General features: G+C 42.4%; 1 protein-coding gene across 3 annotated transcripts in view; it reads right to left on the bottom strand.

The window, feature by feature from the left end:
• The window catches only part of LOC308048234 (protein spinster homolog 3-like), a gene marked incomplete at its 5' end in the record, with an annotated part of 40,372 nt that extends 25,149 nt beyond the window's left edge, over window positions 1-15,223 (bottom strand). Inside the window, 3 exons of one of the 3 annotated variants that reach the window (XM_080357229.1) lie at window positions 12,987-13,109; window positions 14,559-14,831; window positions 15,042-15,223. In XM_080357229.1, the coding sequence (XP_080213355.1) occupies window positions 12,987-13,109; window positions 14,559-14,580 (145 nt within the window). Of the gene's footprint in view, window positions 1-12,986; window positions 13,110-14,558; window positions 14,832-15,041 lie in introns of those variants that run through there. The other 2 variants (XM_080357230.1, XM_080357231.1) reach the window with 2 other exon arrangements.
• Window positions 15,224-15,364: the final 141 nt, after the last annotated feature.

Below are 15,364 nucleotides of genomic sequence, written 5' to 3'. Positions count from 1 at the left end.
GTGCAACTCTGGACACGTCATTTGCTCTCACCGTATCTCAGATCTTTATTCCTGCCACACACACATCCCTGGCCTTTAAAACAGGGCTACCCAGCCTTGGCCCTGCCACCTGAGCACTCACTTCTCCCTGTTCCCACACATCTGCACTGGCCAGATCTACCCCCAGAGCAAAACCTTTTCCAGTGAAGTCCTGAGCTTTTAGGTCAAATCAGCAATTTAAGCAGAACACTCAAACTCCAGACTAGTTGCTGGTTTTGTTTGTTTGCTTGCTTGGTTTCTGGTGGGGCAGGAGGGGGGAGAATACTAATCAAACAACAACAAAAAATCAACCCAGAATGCTACAGTAAGCAGAAAAAGGGAGATGGAAACAAAACCACTCTCCTGCACCCTTGCTGGAACTTTGCATGTTTCACAGTTCCGAATTGTGCAATGGGGTATCTTCTCCTTTCTCCCCAAAAAGGGCCTGAAAGGGGAAGAAAGGAGAACACGGGAAAGCGTTCTTGTTCTTTAGATACCTCTCTTCCTTATCTTTCTTCTGGACGCTCAAATTTGAAAAAGTATTCTTACTTAGTTCTTTCAGCAACAATTTTCCTATTATATTAATTATTTTAGGAACATGACTAGTCACAGGCCTTTTGAGCCATTTTGTGTATTACCAGCTTCATAAGGTAACTTACTTTTTGCACTCCATTAAAAAAGTTCAAAGCGAAAATCAACAGTAAATTGTCAGAGTTTGAGAGTGAGGGGCTAATTGGAATGAGTACTGATCACAGTTTATGACTCACGCATGAAGACAAGAATCTATGGGTGGTGGTTTTTTTTTTAAAGAAAGTGTGTTTCACACTTGAGACTAAACTGAAAAACGAAATAGCATCTAGTCTTTTTGGCCATTTTCTAAAATCTGGACTCCTTTGCTTCTGCCTGCTCAAAACCGTAGTAATTTATCATATCTTAGAACTAGATCTTCATGAACCAGAAAGCAGGTTTAATTTAATCATGGGTAAGTGTATATTAATATATATTTCATATATTTCAAGAAGGGTCTTTTTTTGGTACCATCTTAGCTCTCTACTTCCTAAGAGAGGACTTAGGTATAGATTATGGGCATCTCTCCCCACTCCTGCTCAAGGGAGCTCCATGTAAGTCACCTTGTGTCTGGAAACATTCCAGAGTGTGTCAACTTAATATCAGGAAGCAATTTTTGCTCTCTATTCAATATTATCACTACTACCTTTTTCTCTACTATACACTATAGAAGCTTCACTGAGTAAATGTCACATTATCTCTGCATCCCGCTGCTTTATTAAACCAACAAACTCAAGAGATGACTATACTTGGGAGCACTAACCAGCACGGTTTTGTAGAGATTAAAAACTTCATCTACGCCCACAAAAAGATCTGCAAAAGCCACTTAAATTACTCCGAAGAATTCCAGTTGCTGTCCTTGGGTGAAGCGGGGGCTCGGGCAGGCTCTGCAGCGCCGCGCTGCGCCGCTGGGTGGCGCTCACACACCGACGCTCCCTGTGCAAACCGGTCCTTGCTTTTTTTATTATTATTTTCTAAGAAAACCCAACAGCAGCAGGCAGAAGTAAAGCTTAAACAGCGTGTCGGACACTCAAACTGATGAATCCTAGCTGCTCGCGGCAGAGGGATTCATTAGCAATAGGAAGTGAAACACTCCAAGTTGCGCCTGTTGTTTTTTTTCTCCCCATCTTTGTTCTACTCAAAAGCACAGCGGTGGTGGATCTGCACTCTACATCCTTTAGGACGAATATTTTCCATATTTGATGCCCTGCCACATCTCAAACTTCGTAAGAAAGGCCCCACAGGGTAGCTCGTTGGGATTTAACTCTCCCTCTCAATGGCTTAAATGTCTTGTGATCCAAATGTCCTTGGAGTTTCTGGGCCACATCCTCTCTTGCTCTCAACTCCTGACACCTACTGCTAGACTTGAAGTTTATAGACAGTTAAAAGCAGATTTTTAACCAATAGTATTATGGCAAGAACTCAGTTCTGCTTTCCTAAAGCAGACTTTCTAAATTTCACATTTTCCAAATATATAGTCAGTTTAAACAGAACATTATTCTCACAAACACCAAACCAGCAGCTCTAGACTCTTCTTAAACTTTTGATTCCCCTTCTGCCCTCCATTAAGGCTTCCAGATGCCACATTTGCTTTATGCTTTTTTGATGCTGTACTAGCTGGCTGTTCTTCTGTCTGCAGCACCAAACCTGAGAGCTGGGTTTGTCATGAGGAACCTCAATGTTAAATATACCACAACTCTCTCACCGTTACTGGCACCAGACGTCCCTCTCCCTCACCTCAGTGTCACAAGCCATATCCTTCCATCCACTCCATTTTTCACTGCTGGGTACAAGTCTGCAGTTGCTTCTAAAAGGCTTAACCTTACCCTGTCAGCATTTATACACATCATAGCTATCCTGCCTTTAATTGCCTATTTGTCCTTTCCTCCGATTACAATTTTCATGTTCATGCAGACAACGCCATGCCAAAAAATTCCTGCAAAACTTTGTGACAACCCACTTTTGCAGTGCGGGCTACAGAATGCTACTCTACAAGTCAACTTTTGTTAGATGAGATTACAGCTCATTTCTTGAGAGCAATTTTTTTTCCTTATTTGTTAATTTCTGCCACTCAGGTTATAGAGTGACTCGGAGCAAAATGCAGTGTATGCCTGCACAGCTTACACTAGGGGTGCCAGGTGCCATTGCAATCTCAAAAGTAGCTTTTTATCCCTCTCACACTCCCTTCACCATCTCCATTCTCCTGATGCTTCATTTAAGCAGGAGGTCTCATAGCTGTGTCATGCGAGAAGTCACCAGCAGTTAAATCCTTACATGGCAGCAGCAAGTCAGAACCTGTTTATTCGAGGCATCGGGCGCCAGTCCACACACACAGCAACGTGTTTTCTTACGCCATTCTGAATCCAGCTGCAGTACCAAAAGTTGTTTTGATGGCTGAACCTGACAAATGCAGCTGAGACTCCCCAGATGAAGACGCACATTTGGTGGCAGCTACAACTGGTTGGCTGATGCTCAACAGGCCAAGTCATGGGAGTGTGCCATGCTTAGGAAGCTGGCTTGTTTCAACAATTGATGTGAGAGCTTCCAGTTTTCCCTGAAAGGGTTTCCAAGCAGTTACTACAAAATGCCTTTGAATGTATTTAATTATCCAGATATCCTTTAAGGGGGGATGCTGCTGCATCCATGAACAGCTTTGGAGGTTTTGCTAGAGCTTTTCCAGAAAGCTGCATGACAAGGGGCATAAACAGTGAACCAAGATGTCAGAAAGATACAAATTGACTGATTAACTACAAACTTTTTCTATACATTTAACAAAAAGCAGCTTATTAACCCACTGAATAGTAAACGGCAACAAGTCTGTGAAATAATTGATACAGAAAGTTGGGAAATGACCTATTGGAGAGCAGTGTAGGGGAAAGGGACCTGGAGGTCCTGATAGACAGCAGGATGATCATGAGCCAGCACTGGGCCCTTGTGGCCAGGAAGGCCAATGGCATCCTGGGGTGGAATAGAAGGGGGGTGGTCAGTAGGTCAGAGAGGTTCTCCTGCCCCTCTACTCTGCCCTGGTGAGACCACATCTGGAATGTTGTGTCCAGTTCTGGGCCCCTCAGTTCCAGCAGGACAGGGAACTGCTGGAGGGAGTCCAGCGCAGGGCAACAAAGATGCTGCAGGGAGTGGAGCATCTCCCGTGTGAGGAAAGGCTGAGGGAGCTGGGGCTCTGGAGCTTGGAGAAGAGGAGACTGAGGGGTGACCTCATTAATGTTTACAGGTGTCTAAAGGGTGAGTGTCAGGAGGATGGAGCCAGGCTCTTCTTGGTGACAACCAATGACAGGACAAGGGGTAATGGGTTCAAACTGGAACACAAGAGGTTCCACTTAAATTTGAGAAGAAACTCTTTCTCAGTGAGGCTGACAGACACTGGCCCAGGCTGCCCAGGGAGGTTGTGGAGTCTCCTACTCTGCAGACATTCAAACCCGCCTGGACACCTTCCTGTGTAACCTCATCTGGGTGTTCCTGCTCCATGGGGGGATTGCACTGGATGAGCTTTCGAGGTCCCTTTCAGTCCCTGACATTCTGTGATTCTGTGACTAGATCTACCAATACTGATTTTAGAAAGAAATAAATAAGCTGATTTTTGTATCTCACCTCCCTCATACATCATGCAAACAAAGAAAAGTAGCCAAAAGAAATATAAAGTAGTCAAAAGAAAACACACACTTGTGTGTATTTGCAAGCATATGTGGGAATGGTCAGCATTTTGAGGTGTACATATTTTAAACCTATTGTGACAGAAGCAAATTCATAAATAATGAGATTCTGCAAATAACTGAAATATGGATTTCTGCAAGACTTGGTAATTTTAGTGTCTGACAAGATCAGAAAAATGAAATTCAACATAATTCTGGTAGGCAGATAGTTTAATAAATGTATGCCTGGACCTACCTGAAATATTCCACTCCAAGGAGATTCAAAAGACAACGATAATGAGTACAAAAGAGCTGCACAGTGGCAGAGAGTTAGGTAAGAGGCTCTGTATTTTTTTAAGGTTCATCACTGTGGTCTCTATTTGAACCAAGACTGCACAATAAATCACTTTTGGTTTTTAACCCAGTCTGCAATGATAAAATGCAAAGATAAACTTGGACTTAGACATTAATATCTGGGTTGCATGTCTGGAGGGATGGCAGTTTGACCTACAGTTTAAACCAGTGACTGACCTGACACAAGAGCGGGCTACTCAAATAATGTAATCATGCATAAAATTCAGCATGATTTTCAGTTTCAGATATATTATAGAATCAATAGTCTATCCTCTTCTCATAAAAGACCATATTGCAAAACTCCAGGGATGACTCATCTACTAACGTGTATATCTTTCTTGCATTTCGGTCCTCTGGACTGATGCACATTTGCCAAGTTTTTATTCCCTTGGAATATACACACGGCCTGTACTAGCCAGATGGAAGGGAACCTGCACGCTCTCCTTCAATGGGAGTTTGAGAAATTCTGCACCTTTAATTTGCTGAATCTGCTGTATCTCTGTACTGCTGGTGGGCACATTTAGTCATGATTAACATTCTGGTAGGTACTGCTAATGACTTAAAATACTGTTATGAAATATTTACTATTTTAGAATAAAAATTAGCAGTTGAATAACCAAGACTAGATTGCCAACTGTTTTTCTTCAAACCTTTGCAGGCAGAACTAGCAGCATGAGCCATTACTTAATTTGTGTGTCTCTTGCCCTTCCATGCATCTTGTGGAACAAATATGTAGCAAGGGACTGAACCACCCAGCCTAAAAATCTTTGTGAGTACAGTACATTTTATGAGAAGTCTTCTGTTACCAAAAAACTTCAAGAAAACCAGCTGGACCACCTGTTTCACTTAATTGGAAAATATCTGCTTGGAAGATTCCTGTTCTGTGAGTTTCAATAAATGCTACATTTTTAGTTACTGCATCCCTTTTACCTCCTCAGCCTGCATTTCCTTTTAAAATGCTTTATTTCATGTTGCCTGGGTAATAACACAAAACATAGTGTGGATCCAGCATAACCATACTTTAGCCATGTGACAGCAGCAAACAAAGTTTACACACTTTATACTGTAAAATCCACTTTTTTCATTATTACTGCCAAACAAGGGAGGGCAGGGAAACTAGTTCAGACTCTTTTCCCACACCATTTTAATTAGGAAACAAACTGCAACTTTATGAAAAATGTATTGTGGTGCTTACCTAAATAACTCATTTCACAGGTAACACTGTCCTTGGTTATGTCCGTATAATTCTGCCTCAAAAGGTATAGCAGAAGAAATTACAGTTCCAGCCCATAATCACAAAGCAGTAAATGATGAACACACTCTAATTCTATTAACTGTTACCGCATTCTTCTCTGGAGGAGGGGGGGGGGGAAAGGGTTAAAAAGCATTTAAAAAATCTTGTTTGTAAGTGAGAACATTTTGCATTAACATCAGACAAAGGAGGAAGCTGCACATCACTGGAACAGAGCAACAGAGCTTCCTCTTCTAGCTGAGATTTATTCAAGCACAGAACAGCTCGTGGAGGTCAAATGAGGCATTATAGTTACTATGCACCCAATATACTATTTTGCTAACCAATTTAACTGCTTTTGCCTTTGCGATTTTTTAGCTCAAGCTCACTTTTAGTGGTGCACCTGATAACTGGATTTCTCACATTTTATTATAGGATTCTGGATGCTTCTGCACAACTATAGCAGAAAAGAGCTGTGAAATCTGCATGGATTTGGGAAGAAAACCACGGAATTAAATGCCTATTTAACCTATGTTTTGACCTTTCTACCACAGTGAAATTTTCATTCCCAGAAGAACCATTAGTTGACCACTGCAGTCTTCACTTCTGTACACCAGAGCCCTCTTTAATTAAGAAGGCAGCATAACACATAAGGAGCCACTTATTATGAGTAATGACAAACAGACAAGTATTGACAACAAAAATGGGGGCCTGTCCCTATGAGGCCTTTTTCTTCCCAGCCTCGCTACCTCCAGACTGAGAGAGAACACTATTCTACAAGTGAACACAGTATTTTAATCACTACAGAAAATGTTAATGTTAGGGTTAACTAAAAACTTGAATAAAGATAGAGTTAAATTAAGAATAATCCCGTTTAGTATTGAGAATGTCTTTACTTCCCAGAAGAGCGTCCTCACAAACAAAATTTACTGTCACTCTTGACAAGGTAAAGTGGAAGCTGGATTCACCCTTTTGGTAAGTTAGTTACACTAACCCCAGATGCTGATGTTTATGACACTTATTGTGCAAATATTAGGAAATAGTTACAGTTATAAAGCAATTTGAGGTAAGTGGTATCAACCATAATACATTTTGCAAAATGTGAGCAAAAGCAAAGAATTTGCCAGTTTAAAAAGGCAAAACAATTTTTAAAGTGCCATTCTTTATTTTAAATCAAGCATGTCTTGTCCTTTAAAAACAGTCCTGTTTAAAATAAAATGTGAAATAAAGGCAGCCCACACTACAGTGACATCTAGAATCACTAAGTACAAAATATACAGGCTTGCTGCAGAAATTTCAGAGCAAGTCAAAACACCAAACTGGTGGGTGTTTCTGAGTAAGTGGCTCGAAACAGCATGTTGAGGACTGAACCAGCTTTTTATGACACCAGCTTCATCTGCAGGTGCAGAAAGGAAGTGGATTCTTCATTTCAGTTTATTCAACAAGTTGATTTTGATGATTGGTTCATTGAGACATGGGAAGAACTAAACTGGGGTTTGAAAAAGGAAGCCAGCTTGTCATTCCCTTTTCCACACTATAAGCAAAATGAAGCTGCAGGATGATTAGTTCTAACTTGTGGGAGGTAGTATTAATATCTTGGAAGCTGGGGGAGCTAAGAGAAAATTTTCATCTCTGATGATTCCTTTGTGCATTTTAACTGAATCCCATCTAACTGTAACTTAACAAAAATCATCAGTTAAAAGCTCACAGCATCTGAAAAAACAAAAGACCTCAGAGAGTACTTACAGACTTAAAAAAATCAAAAGTTTTAACAGATATATATTGACATATCTTAAATCACTGACTGCTCTGGTCCTTCTGACTGACAAAAACTAACATCCTGCCAAGCACAAGGAATCTGCTTTTATTTAAGAAAATAATTAAGAATTATAAATGTAAAATAAGATTAAAATAAATAATGCAAATTGATATTTCCTGGTTTCCATTTGAATTCATGAATCAATTATTTAAATCTCTGCCTTAAGCCAAAAATAGAAAAGGGAAGTAGTGAAAACAGTATTTTAACTTCTGGCATCAAATTTATATACAAAAACCATTCTCAAATATATGTCCTCATTTTCTTCAAGTAACAATACTGATGTTTATTTTCTTCCACTAACATGCCAGCATTTCAGAAAAGGCAAACCAATTACTACCTGCCTCATATTTCACATCCTTGTGTTTGTTCCAAGGACTGAAAACTGATGCGGCAGTGGATCTCATGACTGCTTTCCATCAGGTGTATTAAACTGATTGGCAATTAGGTCAGGCTTTGCAGGTAGCGAAGCAAAAATTTCTCACAGTTCTGTAGAAATGCAAGCTAGAAAATTGCAATAATCATTTTATTTTAGCCCTTCCCATAACTATCACACAGAATCACACAGAATGTCGGGGATTGGAAGGGACCTCAAAATATCATCTAGTCCAACCCCCCTGCGGGAGCAGGAACACCCAGATGAGGTTACACAGGAAGGTGTCCAGGCGGGTTGGAATGTCTGCAGAGTAGGAGACTCCACAACCTCCCTGGGCAGCCTGGGCCAGTGTCTGTCACCCTCACTGAGAAGGTTCTTCTCAAATTTAAGTGGAATCTCTTGTGTTCCATTCTGTACCCATTGCCCCTTGTCCTATCATTGGTTGTCACCGAGAAGAGCCTGGCTCCATCCTCCTGACACCCTTTAGATATCTGTAAACATTAATGAGGTCACCCCTCAGTCTCCTCTTGTCCAGCTCCAGAGCCCCAGCTCCCTCAGCCTTTCCTCACACGGGAGATGCTCCACTCCCTTCAGCATCTTTGTTGCCCTGCGCTGGACTCTCTCCAGCAGTTCCCTGTCCTGCTGGAACTGAGGGGCCACAACTGGACACAATATTCCAGGTGTGGTCTCACCAGGGCAGAGTAGAGGGGAAGGAGAACCTCTCTGAACCTACTAACTACCCCCCCTTCTAATCCACCCCAGGTACCACTGGCTTCCTGGCCACAAGGGCCCAGTGCTGGCTCATGGTCACCCTGCTGTCCACCAGGACCCCCAGGTCCCTTTCCCCTACGCTGCTCTCTAATAGGTCATTCCCCAACTTATACTGGAACCTGGAGTTGTTCCTACCCAGATGCAAGACTCTACACTTGCCCTTGTTATATTTAATTAAATTTTTCCCTGCCCAACTCTCCAGCCTGTCCAGGTCTTGCTGGATGGCAGCACAGCCTTCTGGCGTGTCAGCCACTGCTCCCAGCTTCGTGTCATCAGCAAACTTGCTGATAGTATGCTCTATTCCCTCGTCCAAATCGTTGATTAATATATTGAATAATATGGCCCCCAGTACTAACCCCTGAGGCACTCCTTGGTGAAGCCATGTTGACTGTCCCTAATGACCCTCTTATCCCTGATATGGCTTGAGACGGCACCAAGGATAAGTGGTTCCATCAGTTTCCCAGGGACAGAGTTGAGGCTGACTGGTCTATAGTCACCCCGGTCTTCCTTTTTGCCCTTTTTGAAGACTGGAGTGACATTTGCTTTCCTCCAGTCCTCAGGCACCTCTCCCGTTTCCCAAGACTTGGCAAAGATGATGGAGAGCGGTCCAGCAATGACCTCAGCCAGCTCCCTCAGCACCCGCAGGTGCATCCCATCCGGACCCATGGATTTATGGATGTCCAGATTGCCTAAATGCTCCCTAACCCAGTCCTCATCAACCCAGGCAAACTCCTCCATTGTCCTGCCTTCCTCTGGGGCCTCAGCAGTATGGGGCTCCTCAGGACAGCCTCCGGCAGAGCAGACAGAGACAAAGAAGGCGTTCAGTAGCTCTGCCTTCTCTGTATCTTCTGTCAGCAGGGCACCCACCTCGTTCATCAGTGGGCCTACACTGCCTCTGGTGTTAGTTTTATCTGCCATGTATTGGAAAAAGCTCTTCCTGTTGTCCTTGACCCCTTGTGCCAGGTTTAATTCTAAAGAGGCCTTAGCTTTCCTAGTTGCCTTCCTACACCCTCTGACAACAGCCTTATATTCTCCCCAAGTGGCCAGTCCCTCTTTTCATGATCTATAAACTCTCCTCTTCCACTTGAGCATACCCAGCAGTTCACTGTTTAACCACGCAGGTCTCCTGGCTCCGTTCCTTGACTTCCTACGTGTCGGGATGCTCTGATCTTGTGCCCAGTAGAAACAGTCCCTGAACATTAACCCACTATCTTGGGCCCCTTTACCTTCAAGCAGCCTTGCCCATGGGATTTCCCCCAGCAATTGCCTGAAAAGGCCAAAGTTTGCTCTGCTGAAGTCCAGGGTTGCAATTCTGCTTGCTATCCTGCTCCTGCCACATGAGATCCTGAACTCCACCATCTCATGGTCTCTGCAACCACGGCAGCCCTTGACCTTTACCACTTCAACCAGACCCTCCTTGTTAGTGAGGATGAGGTCCAGCAGTGCACCTCTTCTAGTCGGCTCCTCTACCCTTTGCATCAGAAAGTTATCATCAAAGCATGGAGGAACCTCCTAGACTGTGGCTGGCCGGCCGAGTAGTCCTTCCAACAAACATCAGGGAAGTTAAAATCCCTCACCACAACCAGGGCCTGTGATTGTGAGGCTGCTCTCAGCTGTCTGTAGAGGCCTCAGCAACTTCCTCACCCTGATCTGGTGGCCTATAGTAGATGCACACAACAGCATCACCCCTGCAGCCTGCCCCTTAACTTTCACCCGTACACTCTCAACTTGCTCCTCATCCATGCCTGGGCAATACTCAATACAATACTATTTTGGCATTCCAGCCAGTCCTTCATCATGAATTTATGCTGCTTTCATTTGCTGTCTTATTTTGGAGTCAACTGTTTCTTGCTAACAATGGGGGAAGAAATCCAATTTATTCTGAATTAATTTTGTCCATGTTGTGTAAAGTGAACACATCTCAGGTGGGCATTTTACCCTGATCCTGACATTAATGACTAGGCAGAGTCTCGGTTTCCTAGCTGAGAATGATTTCTGTGTAAGTAATAGCTTAAGCTTATACAAATAAAGTTTAGAACAAGGTCATTCTGGTTTACCCAGCTCTTAAATAGCACCTTCCTGCCAAAACTCTGAGTCAACGCCACCATAAGAATCCATAAGGATTTCCTGCAGTTCCAGAGTCTGTTTTACCATGACCATTCCTGTCAAAGTTGATTCATATCAGAAATCTTATCCAAAAGTTACATAAAAATACTTTGTTTAGGTGTCACCCTTCAGTGAACAACTTAGTCTACATGTAAAGAGCTCCTCCCTGGCTCAGGCAATCATTTTCCACACTCATACCACTACCAAAACCTTTATCTATAGTCAGTGACCTAGGTGGAATACTGCTGGATTTATTAAGGAATGACAGACAGACAAATGGTGAGGTTTGTACATTAAAGCCATTGTGGTTTCATGTATCAGGGAATGGAAGTCAAGACCAGCTCCTATTTCTGGCTCCAATACAGGCTTGCTCAGGCATCTTGGGCGAGATGCTTTAGCACCATAGACTGTCACATCCTACCTACTTAGACTCTTACAGAAGAATGCAGATTCTTATCTCTACAGAAGATCATCAAGGATTAGTGTTAACCCAGCAGGACTCTGATTGTAGTTGGAGAATCTAAACATTGCTACAATACAAGTAAATACAAACATTTTCATCATGCTCTGCACAGAGGTATGTTCTGAAGAGATGTGCTGTAGCAGCTGCAGCAGTTCCCGTACCAGGTTTCTCTCTGTTTGCCATGCTACTGATTCACTCCTTCATTTTTCCAGGAAACCCCCTTCTTCCCCCCTCCCCAACTTCCAAGTGAAACATGAGCCCAGCAATATTTGAGTAACAGTTAAACTTTTGAACTTGTTATGTAGGAGTAGCCTTGAACTTACGCAAAATACTTCTGGCCAATCTGCTGCATTCAGCCTGGGTTTAGTCCCCTACTTTATTTATAGGTCATACCTAATTGCAAACAAAACAGCTTTTAGTCCTTGTTACACTCTTATTCAAGCCAGCAGGGAGCTACAAATCAAAGATAAAATACAGTGAATTTCTGTCTCCTTTGTCCCAAATTCTTTCTTAACATGGAATTTTCAGAGCATTTGCCTTTATGATACACATTCACGGTAGTAACCAAATGTTACCTTTGCATACAATATATAAAGAAGTAATTTGGATTCTACTGTTCACAGCAAACTCAGTCGGGGCTCATTTGAAAAGTGACTCCTTAGAGCAAACTACTTTTGTATCTGGGAATGCACAGCAAATTCAAGTGTGAGGGGATAGACCAGTACACTACAGCTCAGCAAACTGATATTTTTTTCCTGGTGATCCATTTTGGATCCAGAATATAAACCCTTAAAAATATTTAGCCTCTACTGTTAAGAAAGCAACTTGTTTGCTAGGTATTAACTGCAAGAAACTTAAGCCTGCAAATGTTATAATGGATGTATAAATGGTCCCTATTTGCCTAACAGGAACTTATTTTAAGCCTGAAAACTCACATTGCTACCATTTAAAATATTCCTTCACTGACTCCAGCGTGTAAAATTAGATGAACATTACAGAACATGTTACACGGAGCTATGCCTGTCTTACCATCAGCTTTTTGTTTTTGCCAAGAAGCTGAAGTAGGGGAGCAGATGTTGCTAACAGTGTGAATCCAGCTGGAAGACTCTCTACTGAACAGAAACTGTCTACGAGTGTAATCTGTGACTTGTGTTGTGAATGAAGAATTGGGGGAGAAAGTCAAACGAAAGTCATCAAGCAAAGTAAGACGCCGAATGTGAAACCTTGATCCCTTTTAAGGTGTCAGAAAAACTTCCACGATTTCCTACTTTAACCACAAGATGAATGATTATGATAATATACCCTTGCCAAGGGAAAAGATTAATGTAGTAAGGATCACAGCAAATGGCTGTAAGATCTGAACAGTCATTATACAAGAAATGGTCTCAGGAAAGAGAAAGTAATCTAAATTCTTATTGCCCTTACATTTAATGCAGAGATGGGAGTGACGGTTGCAGAGAGGCTGTGTGTCAAAGACAGTAAAACAAAGTTAAGAAAACCATCTCTTCTATCTTGAGATCTTTTCCTGAAATGTACTGCATGTTGCCTCAGCAAACAGTAAGGTAAGGTGTTTGTGTATAGGGAGTAGATATTAAGAGAACAGAAGATCACTTCATCTGGCCAGGGAAAGGTTTTACCTCTTTTCAGATGGCCTGTTGTGTTTAAGGACAGGCAACATGAACTGCGAGCCAAGAGAGTTCCCACTCTGCTGCGGCATGACAGCTTCATTTTCATGACAGGATTCCATGAAGTCTTTCTTGCTGCAAGGAAACATTAAACTAGTTTATATCTTGGTCACACACCTGCCCTCAGCAGCAGTAGCCATGTTCTACATTCTGCAGCTGCACACAAGGTGATTTGACAGAGCAAAGTTAGAGGACTTTAAGTCACTAATGCTTTCTATAATGAAACACATATTACTTTTATAAGTTAGGGTTGAATCTGCTGCCAGAATAAAGGAATCCAGGTCATCTATGCCAGCTTAAAGCATATCCTTTCTCCCCCAACCCACAGCTTCCTATATTCCTTACAGGAAAAATCATACACAAGCCACAGCAGACCACAAAAACTTCCCTTTTTAAGCAAGATGACCTAATGGTGAACAGTTCAGGATGATTTTCATTAACAGAACGTAATAGAAATAGAGTTGTTTCATGCAACCTTTCAGTCTTCAGTGCCTTCACTTGGGTCCTCTATTAATAGAACTGTCAGAAACGTGTACTCATGCCTGAATTGACATCAGGTACAGAAAGTTGAGTGAGTGAATTTAGTGCTGGCTTAACTGACATGGTGAACAAAGCCTACCTTTTATTCCTGAAAGAGAAATACCATCCACAATAGTGTCACTTCCCATCAACACGCCTGAATTCCAATCTGGGTGACTGTCTCTTAACATAATAAGTTTACAAAATGTACTTGCACATGATAGCCTTCTATGTTTAAATGGATAGATTGTTTTGGAAGATTGAACGAACCTGACTGAAGCAATACAAAATACATTTAGAAATTAGAGTCATCCTACAAAGGAGAAAGAATTTCACAAATACTTTCCTTGGCTAAGAACATCATTTATGAGATGAATTTCAATAATAGCAGCATACACTGTGGGATGTCTTGTATCATCCTAGTTTAATCATTGAAGAGGACACAGATTTAATCAGAACTGCAAGAATATCTGGGAATAGTATGCTGATGAATTGTACTAGCACAGTAATGAAACTATCAGACCATACTAGGCCTTCCAGATTGCAGCATGGGAAATTACTTTAGCATTACCAAGTAAAAACATCTCTCTTATAGGCTAGTTCTCTTTCTTCATTGCAAGCCACGTTTGGTGTTCACAAACAAACTAAACCCCTTGTAGTAGGGGGGAAAAACAAAGATATTTTTTCTAAAGGATTTGAACATTTTGGCAAACAGATACAGGATAAATTCCTTTGTAGTAACTGCAATAGAGCAGGGAGTTGCCTCCTTTCTGTCACTGGTAATAATTGTTCATCCAATTAGCCAGAAACTGCATTTCCTTGAGATTTAAAATATAAAATCAGAGAATCCAATAGGACCTCCAAAGCCTATGGTAGAGGAGAAGAGCAGCCCATTCCTTTTATTTTAGAGCCCCACACACCTGGTTATGACATTATAATTTTTACAGTCAACACATGAATACACAGACAATTTATATTTTTGTCAGTCCTTCTCTGGCCACTTACTTGGTTCACTGGGATAAACCATCTTAATTTTTGCCTCTTTCTCTCAGCAGGGCCTGTCCTCAGACTTGCAGTCATCTTCCAAAATCTCCTTTTCTGAAGGCTTTTTTCTGGATATCCAACACCAGGCCTACATCTTTCAGGTGTAAAGTAACACAGGAGGGCCCTTTACCTCACAAGCACGACAAGGAGTTTGACTTGTGCATCTTCTATCTCACTTTCTTTCCTGGGCACATCCACAGCTGAGCTCCCCCTCACACAAACATCCCATCACACCTACAGACAAAAAAATCTACATTTTGCAGCAACCCTGCATGAGCAACTTTCATTCAGATGCTGCTATAATAACTCGTTTTAGCCTGCTCTTTTTAGCCACTCCTTTTAGCTCCTCTTCTTCAAAAACGCATATATTTTACCGGGTTGAGGAGATGACAGCAGTCTAAGGGCAAGCAGGGCTAAAGTGCCCGGGTAGCTTTTGTTACTTACTGCGCTGTGTGAAAGTCATCTTAAGCAGCGCGGTAACTGAGGGAAGGCGCGTCCCCCACAGGAACAGCCAGCTGTCCCATCAGGAGACGCCTCTCTGCCCTTAGAGGTGCCAGGCTGAGGCAGCCAGGAAAGCTGCTGTGGAGGGACAGCGCACTACTCCCCTCCTGAGGAAGATTCTCCTCAGCAATAGCTCCCCCACGTCTCTCCCTGCAGGTTGATGTTTTAAAAAAGAAGCGAGGAGTGGGAGGGGGGCGCCGAGGAGAGAAAAAGCGACCTTCTCAAGATGGCGGCCGAAAGCCGGCTCTCTCCGCCTTCCCGCCTCA

Source organism: Nesoenas mayeri, assembly GCF_963082525.1.
Source record: "Nesoenas mayeri genome assembly, chromosome: 20".
In the NCBI taxonomy this organism is placed as follows: domain Eukaryota; kingdom Metazoa; phylum Chordata; class Aves; order Columbiformes; family Columbidae; genus Nesoenas; species Nesoenas mayeri.
This window is presented reverse-complemented; position numbering and strand designations above follow the sequence as displayed.